Source organism: Hirundo rustica, chromosome 24 (genome assembly GCF_015227805.2).
Source record: "Hirundo rustica isolate bHirRus1 chromosome 24, bHirRus1.pri.v3, whole genome shotgun sequence".
Classification (NCBI taxonomy): Eukaryota; Metazoa; Chordata; class Aves; order Passeriformes; family Hirundinidae; genus Hirundo; species Hirundo rustica.
In genome coordinates this window covers 1,442,681-1,460,836 of record NC_053473.1, presented here as the reverse complement: position 1 = coordinate 1,460,836, position 18,156 = coordinate 1,442,681, and the positions used below count along the sequence as shown (strand labels likewise).

Here is an 18,156-nt window from a genome sequence, read left to right as displayed (position 1 = left end):
AATTTAGACTTGAAATGTAGCAAAAAAACTGTGTCAATGAGCTCCAGCTGTCTCCAAACATGGCAGCTGTCTTGGCTTCTGATTTTGAGAGGATGAGATAGGACACGTCACCCAATTTTGGTAGCACTTGGAATTGAACTGCAGGTCCCTTTGCAGCACTGCTGGGGTCCCAGCTTGGCTCCTGGGCAGGAGGCATCTCCAGACCTGTACTGAGGTCCCTCTGCTTGCTGGCTGAGAGTGCTGGACAGGGCAGGAGCAGGCGCTCCTCGGGCTCTGCACGATGCATGTGCTGAGATAAGGAACCAGCTGGAAGTCTGCAGGGAGTTTGGGAGCCCCTGGCAGCAGGAGATCAGCTTTACATACACGCTCGAGGAGAGGGGAGGCCAGGCAGGAAGAGACTTCAATAAATGCTGTCACTCAGAGGGCAGAAAGAAAGCCATTGCTCCTTTTTATCAGGTGCTGATGCATATTGAAGTAGGAGTGCCCTGTGGAGAATGATCAGAGTCGGGGGCACAGTCAGAGCATGAATTCTCCACTCCAGAGTGCCTTGACCCCAGGAAAGCCTGGGGCCCTCTTGCATTGCACATGCACCCCCCATGCCTTTCACCCTCTGGCTCTGTGGCAACCTGAACACAGTGCTCCAGCTCGCTCCCTGTACCTGGGTCCTGCTCACATCTGTCTCTAAAAGACCAGATAAAAAAGAAGAAACACAGGTGTCACAAAAACCACACTTACACTGCTCTGCTTCTGTGGGCCTCCCCCTCTTCTTGCCTTCTCATGAGGATCTGTCCTCAGGTAAGGAGCTTTCTCAAAGCTGCCAACCCATGAACTTCAGGTGTACAGAATTTTTCATGGCAGGTGTGGTGTCCCTCACAAAAGGTATGCTGTGGAACCAGCACTGGGAGAACACTAATTTTAACTACTCTAGATGAGGCACACTGGCTCCCTGAGAGCCCAAGTTACTGAAGATCCTTCACTGGACAGACAGCAAGCCAGAAAAGAAAAATGCTTCAGGTAATGCTTCAGTGAGATGGGAGAGTCAGAGTGTTCCCCTTTGGAATCTTTCTCTCGGATATTCCCAGTGCCCTGTGTGATCCCCCCATATCTTTCCTAACCAAGGAGGATGCAGTGCTGTGTTCTGGCAAATAACATTTCAAACACAGTAAGAGAGCTTCCTTCTGCAAGCTCTCACACAGGTGCTGTGAACACCAGCCAGCCAGGAGGAGGTTTCCATCCATCCAACATAACTCTGTGCCAAAAGGGCATTTGTAGGTCCAGGATGCCCACTGCCCATCACGCCACGTGCTGACCCAAACCTCGGCTGCTCTGGGTTGGATCACTGGGTGTCACCAACCACTGATCACCAGGGTCCTGCTGTGGTCTGCACCAGCCCTCCTCAAAGGGTTTGGCTCTCCCCAGCCAGAGGTGTCCATGGTTCACTCTGCCCATGGATGTCACCCAGCCTGAGGGGCAAGTGCCAAACCCACCCAGACAGCCCCATCCACATCAGACACCCCTGTGCTTACAAAAACCCGTCACCAGGTCCTCCAAAGCTGCAGCCATGCCCAGACCAGAATCAGACCTGCCCTGCTCCCTGTCAGCTACAGAACGTGGAGGCATCACTGTCTGGAGCCGCAGCTGTCAGGAAGGAGACCTTGGCAGGTTTCTCTAGATGAATACAAAGAGGAATTTGGATTTCAAAAGAAAAGCCTGGGCTCTGGAGACTGAACCTCTTACCAAGTATAAGGGAGCTGCTTCCCAGCAGGCTTGATTTATCTGGGAAGCATGTTGGGAAGCCCGGTGGGGAGGATTAGAAGGAACACGCACACCTGATGGCAACGCTCTGAGCCCCGTGAGGGGTGCCAAGGCCTTACGTAATGCTGGGATCCAGTTGTGATCCCCTGGCAGGGTGTCTGGCTGCCGGTGGTTTATAGGTGCACTAACAACATACCGTGTGCATTCTGGAAGAGTCGTGTGTCAGTCTAATTAACGACTTTGTGGTTTGTGAGCACTTACCTAAAGCAGATGGGCACTGTGTCTGTTCCTCTGCCAGGCAGAAAGAGTCCAAGGTATTTCAAAGTGAGCAGGTGCTATAAATTATAATTACCAAGCTTGTCGAGGTAGAGAAAGCAGAGAGAAAAGAAACCTGGTGGATTAAGAGATCAAGATAAACTCCTGTTTTTTCTTTTCCAAATGCCTATGGAAAGCTTTTTTGGGAGTTTCTTGCAGATCAGCATTTTGGGAAGGTGCTTAGCATGTGTCTGGCTCTTCAGGGTGAGCGTTGTCTATATCAGCCTGGTGGGGGAAGGGAGGATTTAGTGCCAGGCAGAAGAATTAGAGCCTCAAGATCCTGCACCATGAGATCGAGCTCCCCTTGCCTCCTTTCCACACTGCACTTTGGGTTTTCTCTTGTGTTTCTGGCAAGATGCTCCATTCTGCTGGCAAACACTTGGCTGCAAGCCTTGTGGGTAATTCCCTAGCTGTGTATCCCACAAGGATTGACTTTCTTGCTGTTGGGCTTGATGGCATTCAGGAAAACAACCTCCATCCATCTTCCGTCTCTTGACAACTCCTGCTGTGTGCAGAAAAGTAACTGCTTCCAACCCTGTGATCCTGTCCTTGCTCTCATTTTAGTTCCCCTCTCTCCACCACAGTCTCGCATCCCTCTGGAATATTTGCAGAATTCTCCTGTCACTCTGCCACAAACCTGTTGTTCCCAGCTGAAATCAGCTACAGTGTCCCTGAGGAGCGCTCTGGTCCCATCAGCACCGTCCCCACCAACAGCACCTTCTCGTTTCTGACCCTTGCATGACAGCAGGGCTGTCCTCTGCTCATCCAGCCTTCACACCCCGAGGGGATGCAAACTGGAGGAGAAACTGTGCCATAGACGTTGTTCTTAAAAATACTGAAATCCTTTTCCTGATTGCTTAAGGTGTAATTTCCTGTTACATTCTGATTTCAACCCAGCTGTACTTGACCCATAATCAGTTAAGTGCTAAATCAGCCTGACATGTAATTCCCTGTGTACAGGTTAATTGCGCCTCTAACTAGAACAATCCACTTCCTCCATCCCATTAGTTTACCACCATTTGGACTCCTGTGGAAATGCAATAAAGGCTGCTTCATCCCCTGTCCCTTAAGGCAGGTAATTATTTTCATACATATGGCCAGAGATTAAAATGCAAAAAATGACTTATAGCAATTTGAGAGCATGTGGACTTTGATGTAGGCAAAGGAGGAAGGTTCTTCCCACCAGATCAGATTCTCACAAGCATATAAATTCTTATGACAGAAGGAAGAAAAAAATTCCTTTGGAATCAACATGGCCCGAAGAGCTCAGTCAGTTCATTCCTCATTTCACTTCTTTGATCTGTTTGAGATTTGACAGTTTGCTGTTCACAGCAATATTCTTCTCTCTAAATCACACATGATGCTGTGAGGTTTTGGGAAGGTGTTGTTTCCATTGGTTGGTTAGAGGATAAAAGCTATCAAAAAAGAGGTACCTATGGTCAGTACAACGTAGCAGTGACTTACAGCTTTGGCACAGGAGCTGTCTTGTGGCAAGAGCACCTCAGCTCTGATTTACTGGCTACAGAGTCTTTCTGGAGCACAAGGAAAGGGAGCTCAGGGAAGAGCAGTGAGGCAGCTCTGATGGAGTACATAAAGATGGACTGAAGCAAAGTGGCTGCAAATGTTTCCCTGGTGATTGCTGCTGCTGAGCACACAGGACCTCGGATTTCCCCTCTGTGGACAGAAAGCATTCCTGCAGGAAAAGGAGCCCAGGATGAGTATCACAGTGTCAGCAGCGTGCTGTCCTTCCACTTGAGAGGGCACAGGCTGCTCAAAACCTTCCTGTCCCATCTCTGAAATCCCCTTCTCCCTGAGGCCCCTCTTCCCAGCAGCGAGCTCTGGACAGCAGCACAACCCAGTCAGTGGAGTTTTGTCCCCACTCCTGTTTTCAGAAGTCTTATCTCCATTCTGGCATTTCAGGCTTTAGTAGTATTTCCAAAAAGGAGATAGTCTGGGACATTTACCACGTTCAAGTGAACGCTGCAGGCAGATGTGCCACACATCTGGATGTACTGAAGTTAATTTTCAGGCACTGATGTAGCCATGGTGTGGTGAGTCTTTGCTGAAGTTTGGCTGCTGCTAGTGTTCCTCATAGCTCTGTGGGAGCAGGAGCCTCTCTGGCTGCACTGCCGTGATCCTTCCTCCCACGTACAGCTTGTGCAGTCTGGGGGTCACCTGGAAATGGCACAGTGGCCCCTGTGGATTGTGCAGATGAGCCAGTGCACAGACAGGGAAGAGATAATACAATTTTGATTCAGGTGGGTTGACGTCCCTGGAAGGGACTGATGTCTTCTCCTGAGGCCACTTCTCATAAATTGGTTCATCAATGATAAAGCAAATTCAGAGGAATAAATGCTTTTTGGCACAGACTTTGAACAGATAAGAATTTTCTGGTTCTGTCTACCATGGTCATCCAACCCTCCATGCCCTAGCTCTTCCCTCCACCCAGTCTGAGCTGCCATTGGAGATTTGTGTTTCTCACCAGGACTGACAACAATAGCTTAGCAAGATCAGACGAGATTTCAGGAGAAAAAGGTGCATTAGAATGCAAATGCAGTTCAATGTTCAGATTTGGGCCTCGTTCCTCTGTTTATATGGGCCTGATCCAAATCCCAGGTCTGGGTTCAAGAGTATCCCTGACTGGGAAACAAAGTGCATGGCTGGACCTTACTTCCTATTCCAGCAGCTCTCTTTGCCATTCAGCTCATGTCCCCATGCTGTTTAGAGTGTGCTCCCCAGTACCTCCGAAAACCACTTTTCCTGCCACGAAGAGCAACAATGTGTTTTCAAAAGCCATTGGTAAATCCACTTGGCAGAACACGCATTGCTATCTTTTACTGGGGAAAAACCAGTCCTGGTCACTGTGTTCTTGCTAGGAGCCAAGAACCAGCTCCCCTGCAGCCCACAGGTGGCAGCGGGGGGATCAGCCACGGTGGTGCTTGGCACAGCTACAAAGGAGCCTGGGCTGGGTTTGTAGTTGGGATGTCGAGTGCCTGGGACCAGGGAACTGCTGTCTTTGTGCCTCTGCTGTGACTGGGGTGTTGGATCCTTCCCTCATGGTGCAGGATCCTAAAAGACTGCCAAAAAGGAGATCAAATTCTTCTGAGTCACCACCATGGCCTCACTGCACAACCTCCCTTCACTTTGGGTAAGTTTCTGCCGTGCCCACGTCTCCCTCAGGCAGACCAGGTGGATTTGTCCCTCTAACTGTGGCTGTCTAGATATTACCTCACTCCAGCAGCAGTGGAAAATGCTCAGCATCTGCAGAGGGTGAATCATCCCTGTTATCTCTGAGCCCTTTCTGAGGGATGAATCACTCTCTGGAGGAATCTGGTTTTCTCTTCTGGCCACAGAAAGACCCTATATCTGCTTTCAGGTTCTGTGTGGATAAGACTGGGTGAGATGTGGTTTTCCTACACTTGGAAGGCAGAAGAAAAATGTCCCTGTCCCTACCCCTCCCTCTTATCCAGCAAAATCTGCACCCCAAGCTGACACACCCCATCAGAGCAGGGGTACCAAAGCAGAGCTGAGCATCTCTGCTCCCCACAGCCCCCTGCACGTGACCCAGCACACATTTGTGTAGCCTTCAGGGAAATCTATCAGAGATCATCTTGCCCAAAAACACAAATGCAAGGAGCAGCTTACCCTCTAACCAGGGATGAATTTCTCTACACTCCAGAGCTGGAGGGATTTGAATTTGCAACCACAGTTCTGGGAGTAAGTCAGAAAGGAGGCATGGCTAGCGTGTGCATCACAGACATGGATATTTTTCCTGTCAGTAGGAGGAACTCAGCTGGTCAGATTAGAGTCTTTTCTGCTTAGCAGTAAAAAAACATGAAATGCAATGTGGTTATCCCAGTACAATGGTCTCAATGGCATTTTTGAGAGGAAGATTTAATGACCACACACAAGGAGCAGTTCACTTTAGCAGTGCCACAAGAAATCCCCGCTGCATTTGTTTTTCATTCATTACTTGCTGTTTTTCAGCAATGAGTTACTGTGAAGTTTATGTAAAGGCAATGCCCGTGTATGTCATGCTTGTAAGTGTCAGTGCTGTGAAGGATCCCAGGATTCATCTCCCAGGAAGGCAAGAGTGTTGTGTGGTTTACCAGGCTCAACAGCTAAAAGTCGAGCAAACTTCAGGCAAGAACTGGGAAATAACAGAGAAAAATAAGTGTCTGCATGAATTGGTATCTCTCCAAGGATGGTGTACGTAGATACAAGACAGAGAAATTGCCCTAACTGTATCAGATGTCTCATCTGTGCTCACAATGTTTAAAAAGCAGCAGCTTCCTCTCTTTTGAAATCCTTTCCTGGAATGTGCAGAGAGTGGGTCATTCAGGCCCCAAAGACCTTGAGCTGTGCCAGCATGTCCATGATGTCAGCTTCTCTCTTGAGACTTCACTTTCTAATTTTCCCATTCATTGAGCTGGTGGTTGGCAACACTTGGAAGGGAGTGATGGTAAGGGACTCCCTTGCCACGCCCCAGCACCTCCAGAATTCCCACTTGTGCTGCCGATGAAGAGGTTACAGCACAGGTGGGTGTTTGGAGCTGTGCTTACCCAGCAGCTTGGCAGTGGCTATACCTGCCTGGCCATGCCCATGAGGTACTGCTGTCATCTCCAAACTTCTCTGTGTTGACTGTGGCCATTGGTGGTCACATATCTCCCCAGATTATTTCCACCTTTCTCAGCTCACGCTGCAGTGATGGCAGAACTCACCTTTCAATAAGCAGAGGTCCCTCAGAAGAGACTCTTGACAAACACTGAAACTTGACTCCACCTTCATACCCCTCTCAAACACACTTGATACCTTCAGTTTTAACTTTCATATTTTCCAGATTCTGTTGATGCCTTGGGAAGGCTGACCTGGAACAGAGACTGGACAGAGCTGGAGAATAAAGTAAGGATTTGTTGAAAGGCTTTAGGATACACCTTGGGCAGGACAGGGCCTGGCCAGGGCTGCACCCAAGGTAGATTTAGAATGGTCACAAAATGGACAAACAGGCACAAGGTCTCACACTTTTACGAGTTTTGATCCATTTGCATATTGGGGTTTAATGGTCCAACCACAGCTCCAGGCCATGAGGTCCCATCCTTGTTTCTTCCTTCAGCCACCGTTGTTTGTACTTTTGGGCCTGAAAGTTGTCCTTGGTCTTCAGCAGGAAAATATTTGTTTTGTCTACCTACTCTGTGAAAAGAGCTTACTGGCACTTAATGTGAGGCTCAGAACTGCATCCCTGAGCAGCACAGAATCTGAAAAACATGGAAGCTAAAATTTAAGGCATCACTGTGCTGCATTAGTGTATAACTCTGAACTTCATATAAAGTGTTAGCAGGTTCTCTTCACAGTGTAGTCAGACAAAACAATCCTTTTCCAGCCCAAGGACACCTTTGCAACTTCAGGCCCAAAAAGTACAACCAAGAGAATTGAGGAGAGCTGGGAGGATGGGACTCCATAATCTGAAGCTGTAATTGGACAATTAACACCAATATGTAAATGGACCAAAACTTATAAAAGTGTGAGGACTTATAAAAGCTGTCCATCTTGGGTCCATCTTGGGTAGAGCCACAGCCGGGCTCTTGTACTGCCCAAGGTGTATCCTTTGAAGGCCTTTTAATAAATACCTCCTTTATCCCTTTAACACTGTCCAGCCTCTGCTCTAGGCAGCCTCTCAAGGCATCACACTGTCACTTCCCATCTCAGGCTGTAAGAGCTTTCAGGAAGAGGCACGTGCTGCCTTGGCTGCCCTCAGTGTTTGTCCTGGGCACATTGTGAGCACTGAATAAATAATAATCGCAGCTCACATCCACACTCCTGCCTCATCATGCCGTGAAGTAAGTTCCAAGGTGTTTCCTTTAACCCTCGTCATGGCATAACCCAGGTAATGTCAGGAACCTGAGCTCACCCCCTTACCCACATAAGCCCCCAGGGCGTGCTGCGTGTCCCTGGTGATGACTCAATAGAAAGGACAGAACAGTTGTTCCATAAAATGTCAGTGCCAAAGGAAGATGGGTCCCAGGGGTGCAAGAACTGGTGTGTAAGCTGACTCCTGATGAACCACAGAGGAGCTCCAGGTGAATTGGAGATAGGGAGATGAGCAAGGAATGGACATATTTAAACTGGCAACATCTGTCATAGAATCATGGAATTCTGGAATGGTTTATGTATAAAGAAACCTTAAGGCTCAACTTGTTCCGCCCCTGCCTTGGGCGGGGACACCTTCCACTAGCCCAGGCTGCTCCAAGCCCTGTCTGACCCGGCCTTGGACACTTCCAGGGATCCAGGGGCAGCCACAGCTTCTCTGGGCTCCCTGTGCCAGGGCCTCAGCACCCTCACAGCCAAGGATTCCTTTCCAATCTCCCATCCATCCCTGCCCTCTGGCAGTGGAAGCCATTCCCTGTGTCCTGTCCCTCCAGGCCCTTGTCCCCAGTCCCTCTCCAGCTCTCCTGGAGCCCCTTCAGGCACTGGAAGTGGCTCTGAGCTCTCCCTGGAGCCTTTTCTTCTCCAGGTGAACACCCCCAGCTCTCCCAGCCTGGCTCCAGAGCAGAGCAGAGCAGCTCCAGCCCTCAGATCAGCTCCGTGGGCTCCTCTGGACCCACACAAACAGGCTCCTGTGTTTCTTTGCTGAGGGCCCCAGAGCTGGACCCTGCACCCCAGTGTGCCTGGACCTGTTCAGAGCTTGTGTCCCCAGAGCACAGCATGTCCTGCTCCTTCTGTCCCAAGAGCTGCCCTCCCTTCCCTTTTCCAGCTGCCTCATGCTTCACAAACACCATGTTTGTTTCCCAGCGAATATGCAGGGCCCACTGCTTGGGGAGCCTTTGAGCCCCTCTGCTCAGCCTCCAGCTGCTTCCTGCCCCTTCTCCTTTTCCCTGAGCCTGGCACCATGGCCAAGGGGGCAATGCCAGGGCCCAGGGAGAGGCTGGTCGGGGAGCTGGCTCAGCTGCCCAGCTTTCAGCAGTTTCTGTAGCTGCACTGAGATTTTGGCAATCCTTCTTGTACCGTTCTGACCTGAGGGGTTTTGGAGGTGTTTGCAACTGGGGATAACAAAGCCCTCTTGTCTACACCAAAGGCACTCTGTGTGGAGTCTAGGTATCGCTCTGATTTCATTTCCTGAGCATCCCTCGTGGAGAGCTTCCCACAGAAACATGCCCCATTGAGTCAGGAGTGAAGACTCATTGCAGTCCAAACAGAACCCTGCAAACTTTCTCACCGGGTCCTGTTCCACAGCCAACTGCAAACATGTTTCTGTCTTGAGCCTCCATTCACTGCCTGGAATGGTTTTCACAAGTTTCCAGCTGGAAATGGAGCCAGGCAGCACTTGTGAGCCTTGCTTGAGGGCTGTGAGCCTTTCTGTGGCACGGCAGAGATCCCAGGTGTAGGAGCTGGCCTACAACTGTGTCATTCACAAAATCATGGAATGCTTTGGGTTGAAAGCGACTTTTAAAGGTCATTTTGTCCAATCCCCTGCAATGAGCAAGGACATCTTCAACTACTCCAGGCTGCTCAGAGCCCCATCCAACCCTGAATGTTTCCAGGGAAGGGAGATCCACCACTTCCCTGAGCAGCCTGTGCTGGTGTTTCACCACCTTACTGTAAAAAATTTCTTCTTTGTATCCAGTCTGAATCTCCCCTCTTTTAGTTTAAAACCATCACCCCTTGTCCTATTGCTACATACCCCACTACAAACTCTGTCCCCACCTTTCTTATAGGCACCCTTTAGGCACAAGGAGCTCTGAGGTTTCCCCAGAGCCTTCTCTTCCCCAGGTTGAGCAGCCCCAGCTGCCTCAGGCTGTTTCCAGAGCAGGAGGGTTCCAGCCCTCAGCATGGCCTCCTCTGGGACCACCCCAACAGCTCCATTCTCCCACCAAATCAACAAAACATTATGGCAGCAAGGACATAACAGGCAGGCACCAGTTTAACCCACTTTTCCCCTTTCCAGGTGAGTACTGCAGCCCCTGTCTTTGTCCTGTCCCAGCGAGTATCAGCTGGTAGAAGAACTCTGCTCCTCCCCTGGCTTCTTTGGGCAGGCTCAGGGACCCAGACCCTCCTGTCCCCGTGTGTCAGGCCCCAGCAAGAGCTGAGCAAGGCACAAAGAGCAGCACGTGTGGAGCTGGTTTGCAGGGCAGTGTGGCAGTGGGGGACAGAGTGGCCTGGAGCAGGGTGACCCCAGAGCCGTCCTCCCTCTCCGTGCCCTCAGCTCCTTGCACAGCAATTCCCCGTGAGCTCACCAGCCAGGTACTTACTCAGCCTGGGAGCTTTGCCTGAGAAAGGAGCTGAGGTGTTGGCCCCAGTCATTAGTAAGTTATCGGAGAAGCTGAGCTGCAGTGACATCATCTCCTTCTTATGTTACTACAAGGAACTTAGATCCTGTTATGGGAGAGGAGGTAACTCAGTCGAGCCTTTCAAGATAAACTCAGACAGGAAGAGAGACACGATTGCCCGAAGGCACCAATTAGACATTTCTGGTGAGCTCAGCTCTGTTCAGCTGACACACAGGTACGCTGGGGCCAGGGAGACAGCAGCTCCTCTCTGGTGTCTCAGGGGTGTGGTGGGAGGGATGGGCAACCAGCGCTTCCTCACCGTGCTGCTGGCTCAGCCCTCACACCTTCAATGGCCACAGCTCTCCCTCCAGAATGTTCTTGGTGTCCTGTGTTCTGCTGTGGACAGAGAACCACAGAGGAGCTCCCTGGCCTGCAGAGAGAACAGTCCAGCCCTGCACCACGCAGTGCTGCATTCGATCTTCAGTGGCAACTCTCCTCCAGCTTTATCAAAGGGGGTAAAAACCCAATATGTTACAAAAAATACTGAGGATGGGCTGCAGTTTGAGGTCCCAGTGCCCTGTGGTGACAGGGCTGTGGGGAACATCCCAGTCTGTGCTGCAGGCCAGTTCCTGCACCAGTGGCCTAAGACATGCAGACAGACAGCTCTTACTGGCTCTGATGTGTGTGAGGAAGGAAAAAACAGCAGCAACATTTGGGATATCTCCTGACAGCATGGTATTGAGCATTTCTGTTGGTTCTCAGGCTGCAGCTCCCCCTGTAAATGCTTCACAGCCAGAAGGAAATGGTAGGATACAGGTAAATTTGCTTCTGCCAGTCATAGGCTGAGATTTGCACCACATCTGTTGGGGAACAGAGAGAGACTGGTTCTGGTTATCCCCTGGTTATTCTGCCAGTTGTGTTACCAACAGGTCAGAAACACATTTGTACATTCTCTGAGACACTCTGGAAGCATTTACTGGGAAAACACAGTTCTTAGAAACTGCTGTGTCTGTGACACAGAAAATACAAGATCTCAAATCATAGCTCAGGGTTAACACAAACCTCAGGACACACTCACTGCACTGGGGGCTGCACATGCCCCACCCCTGGCCAGACCTCCCAGTGGCTGCACAAGGCATTGCCTTGTCCTCTGCTCATTGGAAAGGAGAAATCTCCCACTCTTGGCCTTTTCTCCTTAGAAAATGACTTCCCTAAGCCTGGTTCCTTCTAGAAGCGCTCCTGATCCCACCATCCTCTCTGGACTGCTCCTGGCAAGAGGGCAGTTGATTTCTCCTCAAGCATTTATCAAACACAGACAACATTCAAAGCAATGAAGGGGCTCTTCCAAGGCATGTTAGGTCCTTAGCCCTGGGTCTCCATATAAAGCTGACCTGAAAATGTCCTGCCCAAGGAAACACTTCCCTTTCCCACCCCACACAGGTTCTTCTGCCTCCCCAGAGCTGTCACTCCACAGCAGCAGCAAAGGAAGCAAGTGGCAAGCTCAGGCGCACTCACATTTGTGCTGCCCTGCTCCTCTCATCATGGCTCTGCACAGATGTGAACATCTGCTCAGGGAAAAAGAAGCCTCAGACCAGTGGCCTTTGGATGTTCTTCCAGGCAGCTCCCTCTCTCAGTGCCCCTGTTGTCTCTAAAAGGGGGAATAGAGTCAAGTCTGAGGTGACTGCAGGCACTTTTAGGACTTTGGAGTCAGTGTCATGTTGAAGTCACATAAACACCCTGGAACTCTCAGCAGCAGAGGCAGCTCTAAAGCCAGAAGCTGAGACTTTCAGCAGTGGCTGGTTTTCATAAGCTGTTGCTCTTGAATGTCCCACTTAAAATCACCTCCTTCTGCATGCAGCACACAGGCCAACACTCTGCAGAGCCTTGTTTGAGCCTGTGAAGTCACTGGGGAATCTTGTCCATGCTGACATCTGGAGTCACTGTGTGTGATCCTCTCTCCAGACCCAGAGCACTGCTTGACAGCAGGGTGGGACGAGTCCCTCTCCAAAGCCATCCAGCAGCTCCGTGAGAGGCGTCATCCTCTGCAAGCAAGCAAAGGGTTAAAGCTTGCAAGGAAAACCAACGGAGTGATTTGGTGAAATAAAGATTAAAACATCTCCGTGGAAGGTGAGGAGCCAGCCCTGGCCTGTGCTGTCTCATTTACCCACTAATCGGCCCAATTACCTCAGGTATAAATCATAACACAAAACACATAGGGAGCCAGAGTCACACACTGAAGAAAGGAGAGAACTGTTGGGTTGGTTTTTGTTTAGTATAATTGATATAATTACTAACAACTCTGTGCCAAGAACTTCAGCTTTTCTGCTTCCAGAAGAGAGTAGAGAGCTGTCTGAAAGCCATAGCAATTAGCAATCCCCACATGCACAGCTTTTATTAGAAAGAATGCACATCTATTCCAGAAAGAGCCAGCAGCTCCCTGAGGAGCAGTTAACCATCCCTTGGTGCCAGGAATGCAGCTGTCACCGAGCCCATGTTCCCTGTCCCCTCATCAGTGCTGCAAAGGCACAGAAGGAGTCCTGCCCATCATGCTGCAAGAGAAATGCCTTCACCTGGGCACTTCCTTGTTCCTAATTTTAACTTCCCTGGCTCCAGAGAGGTGCATCTTGCTGTGCTGTGGCCTGAGCAGGCTGCTAATTCTGAGACTTCTCAGGTCCAGCTCACTGGAAGCAGCAGAAAGTCTCCTGTTGCTCCGCTGAGGAATCTGTCTGAGCTCTGATCTCCACGCTCTGGAGCAGGCTGACAGTAATTGCATGGCTGGAGCTTCCCAACAGCTCCCCAGAAGGAAACCCCAGAGGATGTCTCATGGACAGCTGCCACACACTCACACCTTGCCACGTTGCCTGAGCAGAGCTGAGGGGCAGGAGAGCCGGGGTTCATCCAATCCTGCAGAGGTGAGCTCTCACTGGCAGCGAGATGTGGAGATACAGAGCTGTGCACACACGAGGCTGCAGCACGTCCACGGCCAGAACCCATCCAGGAGCGTTAACAAACTCCTTGGATGGATCCAAGTTCCTGTCCCTGTACTCTCCACAGGGATCCACAACGACAGGCAGGTGTCCACGTACCTCAAAAACCTCCACCAATGCTGCACTTCTCATACCTATGGACATCCCTGGGGATAAAAGTGCCTGTCCTGAGCTGCTAAAGAGCCACAGAGCAAATCCAGCAGCGTTAATGGTTTCCCAGACTCCTGGGGACATCTCACTGAAACTCTGTGGGTCACGTCTGAGGCTTCATCCAGGAGCTCATGAGCAAGGTGGGAAGTAAAGCTGGAGCTCCACCTCGCTCCCTTGTCCCTGCTCCTGTCCCAGCTCAGTCTGGTGTACCAGCCCTCAGCTCTGCTTCAGCATCTCCATTTCTGAAAGCTCAGTTTGGGTTTGAGACATTCTAACTATTCTCATGGGTATTTTCATGGTCTGTCCTTTAAGTAATTAAACTTGAAACTGAGCATTCGCTTTAAAACAATTTTCAGTAAACTTACAGGGATTTGGATGAAAGAATATCTCTGGGAAAAGTAAGCAATGCTGGGGGGTTTTTGAGTGTTTATTACTATTATTATTATCATTATTTTTTTTTTTTAACAGTTTATGATGCCAAAACCTAACAGAATTCTCATGCTGAGGAAGGAATGGAAAAAAATAAGCAAAGATTAACATTTTGTGCAGAAGTTTTAATTTTGCTCACAAAGTTCTTGTTTGACCCAAAACATTTTGACAAAATTTTCAAATGGAATCCTCAGCCTTACTCTGAGCTGCTGCAGGGTTTGGTTTTCTGATCTTTATTCTTTGGAGTTGTTGTCTTGAGAAGATGAATGATGTTATTCTCCGATTTGTTTGTAGTTTGGGGGGCAGTAAGTAAATTGGGGCGGAACTCGCAATGCCCACTCTCTCAACAGGAAAAATCAAAATCCATTGTCTTGTGTCAGCCCTCTCAACAAAGACACAAAACCTGTGAGAACAGGGCTTTGGGTGTGACATGCCTTTGAGTTCCTTTCAGCTGAACAGCCTTGCACCAGAAAATGTCCCTTTGCAGCAAGGCAAGAGCACTGAAATTTGGGGAAATAGAATCACAGAATGGTTTGGGTTGGAAGGGACCTCAGAGCCCATCCTGTTCCACCCTTGCCATGGGCAGGGACACCTTCCACTGTCCCTGGTTGCTCCAAGCCCTGTCCAACCTGGCCTTGGGATTTCAGGGATCCAGGGGCAGCCACAGCTGCTCTGGGCACCCTGTGCCAGGGTCTCAGCACCCTCTGAAGTTAATACATTAATGTGGCAAAATGGGAGTAATGGAATAGGGATTTAACCCACCCTGGGATATCATTCCAGCCTAAGGTGATGCTGTACCACAGTTGTACTCTGCATTTAAAGGACATTTTTCTGAAGGACATCCCAGGAAGGTTTGACTGCACTTCTTAAGCCGGTATAAAGCTCCAGATTTGTCCATGCAGGTCAGGCCAGCCATGGCAGAAGACGCTTCTTTCTGTGGTGTAGGGAAGGTCTGTTTCCCAGGATTACCTGAGAATTTCACCCAGGGAACACCTCCCGCACGGCCCAGCAGAGAGAAGGCTTGCACCCAGCCTCTTCCCTGCTCCCACTCGTGATGGGGTCTCCTCCTCCTGCAGCTCATTGCGGTGTTCTGTGAATTAAGAAATGTCAGTACTCTTTGAAGAAGGGTTGGGCCTGGGGGGCAACAGCGTCTGGGGGTTTGCTCCAGTGTTCAACTTTCATCAAAAATAATACTTTATTGTAGTCAAGAATACGAATTTCTTTACCACATTCCTTTCTGGAGGATCATTGATTTGAAGGCTGGGCTGTGACAGCTCTGTTAACTTCCTTCTCCCATGCTTTGATAAGAGACAAAGTGTTTCCTCTTTGCAATTTGAGTTCAGAGATCTCTGCCTTAGATAGCTTGGAAAAATAAAATAAGCTCTGTTGGCTGTGGATGGAAATGAAAATTTTGTATAATTGGTTCCTGGTATTTCATCCAAATCTGAAGTATTTTCCTCTTATAATTTGGTTTCAGAATCTAAAGATAACACATTGCATCCTGCTCACCATCATTGCCATAAAAGGTCTTTAGAGAGATGATTCCCAAAATGAAGATTTAAACTTTTTTTTCATAATAACCTTAATATTTTTTGGCTTGCCATTCTATTTTGAAACAATAACAAGTGCTCAAAATTAAAGTTTCTCACCGAATTAAACCTCATATTCAACCGCCTTAAGCTCTCCACGATGATTAAAAAGAAGCAATTGGCAGATGGAGCGGGAGGAAAGGCTCAAAGGTGTGATACAGGAGTAGGGGCTCGGTTCCTGCAGGGGTCTGACTCCTGCCCAGTGCCCCCGGGATCAGACACAGGAGCCCGAGCAGGGTTGGGACACATTTCCCGTTTCCAGACAGATCCTTTCCTTCTGGAACGGGGCCGTGGCTCCCGGGCTGGCTGTCCTGCACACGCGTGGGTGTGAGCGGGCTTGGGGCAGCCCAGCCCGGGCTGGGATTGCTCGGGCAGGTCCTTGGCAAGCCCAGCCCCGGAGATGCAGCTTTGATGCTCCGGGTTCAGGTGACCTGGGAGCCAGGCTCAGCCCGACCACGGCGCTTCAGGAGCTGCCATCACCAAACGACCGCGGAGAAGGGATGGTCCACGGCCGCGGCCAGACATCTCCCACCGATACCTTCTTATGTTAATCACTATTTACAGCCCAATCCAATCTCCCCGGCCATCAATCCATCCCGCCTCGGCATCGCCATGGCTCCCTTTGCGTAACACCGCGGGCTGGGCTCTCGCTGATCCCCACCCTGTTTCTTTCCCACCCAGACGCCTGGATGCAAACCTCATCTCCGTGGTGCCCGACAGGAGCTTTGAGGGGCTGCTCTCCCTGCGGCACCTGTGGCTGGACGATAACGCCCTGACGGAGATCCCCGTGCGAGCTCTGAACCACCTGCCCGCGCTGCAAGCCATGACCCTGGCCCTCAACCGGATCTGGCACATCCCCGATTTCGCCTTCCAGAACCTCAGCAGCCTCGTGGTGCTGTAAGCTTTCTCCATTTCTTATTCCCTGGGCTGGGACAAGGTGCTGCCCACGGGCTCCTCCTCCTCCTGCGGGAATCCCTGCTGGTCACTCCCCGCCAGCAGAGTTTTGCCGATGGGGAGAGGGGCAGAGGTTTTGTTCAAAGAGTCAGGGAATCCCCCGCATTTGATACGAAATGCTAAAATTGCCTCTTTTGATTTTGGGCATATTTTCCCCACTTTTCAGTGAAGAGCTACAGAGCTCCCTGATATAATTCAAGAAATGGTTTGTATTAAACAAACAAACAAACAAACAAACAAAACCCCCAGTAACTGGAAACAAAAACCAGATTGTTTTCCTTAAAGACTCAAGGAACAAAAACATTCTCATTTCTTTTCTTCCCTCCAATCCCTGTGTTAAAACTACAGCAATTTCTAGCAACATAGGGGAAAAAAATGCAGCAATTTGCTGTCAGGTCAAAAAAAGTAATATTTTCACTTCTAGGAAAACATACTAACTGACTCCCTCTCCTCCTCCCTCACCCCTTTTTATTACCAAGCACGATTTTAAACCAAAGATCTAATGCCAACACCTTGTCCAAGCCCGTGCCTGCTTACTTTGCATGGCTGTGGCACATCTGCAGGTCAGATGTTCTGCCGTGGCCGCTGTCAGGTTTGCGCTGGAAGCGTTTCACGGCCAGCGCTGGGAGCGCTGCGGAGAGCAGCGCTGCTCCGGGCTGGGAACACTCCGTGGGCACTGGGACACCGAGGCACCCAAAAGCTGCCGCCAGAAAGAGAACGGATCGCTCGGGCAGCTGCTCGGGAGGGGCATCGTTTCTATCGACAGAGGCTTGCAGATTATCTGCCCTTTGAAAGGAACTTCACATGTGCAAATGAGATACTTAGTACTGCTTTGGTGTTGATTAGCTAGTTCGGGTATGATTACCAACTGCTTTAGAGCTCCTCTATCCGCATGAAATGCCCCCTCTGGTGCGGTAATTTGTACTGATACCAGGGTGTTAAGTAACCTCAGCATGTAGTGCCTTAGTGAAAGTTCAGCAATTATTCCCCTTTCAAAATTTAAAGTGTTTACTGAGACCATCCAGCATAGAAAGAGCTTGGACAAAGCGCAGCTCAGAGTTTTATTAAGCATCAAATTCATCTGTTTAGACAAAGCATAAAGGCTTATTTAGGAGAAAAGCAAAAAGCAACTTGAGAAAAATCAAAAAAGTAGTTTTCACCCACAATAGTGCTCATTCTGCAAAGCAACCCCTGGCCACCATAATGCAACCACTTCAGTCAGCTTTAATAGCTCACTCAGCGGGTGAGCTGACATTTGGGGTTTCATTTCAGCCTCCAAAGCATGCTGCTTTCATTCTGGCTCATCCCATACTGTGGGCAAGAAGCAACTCCTTAATTAAACAGTCAAGCTTGAGAAATAAAAGTCATTGACCATTAGGTCACAAGGGAGAGAATAATGTCCCACCACATACAATTGGAAGGGAACACGTGTGATCCTGCCAGGCTCTGTGGGACACGATGCTACATTTTTGTGGGATCACAAGTGTTTGGCAGAACTGGTCCCATAAATCTCTCCCATGCTTCCATGCAAGCGCTTGTCAACACATCACCAGTGGAAAGTCACCCAGTGTCCCTCCTGTGTCCCAGCCAGGGGTATGTCCTGCTCCAGACTCACCCACTGAGCTGACAAGCAAATGCTCCCAAAAGACAGCCAAGCTGGAGAGAAGACAATCCCTACCAGGGTGCAGATGATACCTGTGCCTTCCTCTGCAA

The 18,156-nt window shown here is 49.8% G+C and overlaps 1 protein-coding gene across 1 annotated transcript in view; it reads left to right on the top strand.

Annotated features, from left to right (window-relative positions):
• LGR6 (leucine rich repeat containing G protein-coupled receptor 6) overlaps positions 1 to 18,156 on the top strand; it is a 150,064-nt gene that overhangs the window by 83,348 nt on the left and 48,560 nt on the right. The window contains exon 5 of the mRNA XM_040085532.2: positions 16,171 to 16,386. Coding sequence (XP_039941466.1) covers positions 16,171 to 16,386 — 216 coding nt within the window. The remainder of the gene's footprint in view (positions 1 to 16,170; positions 16,387 to 18,156) is intronic.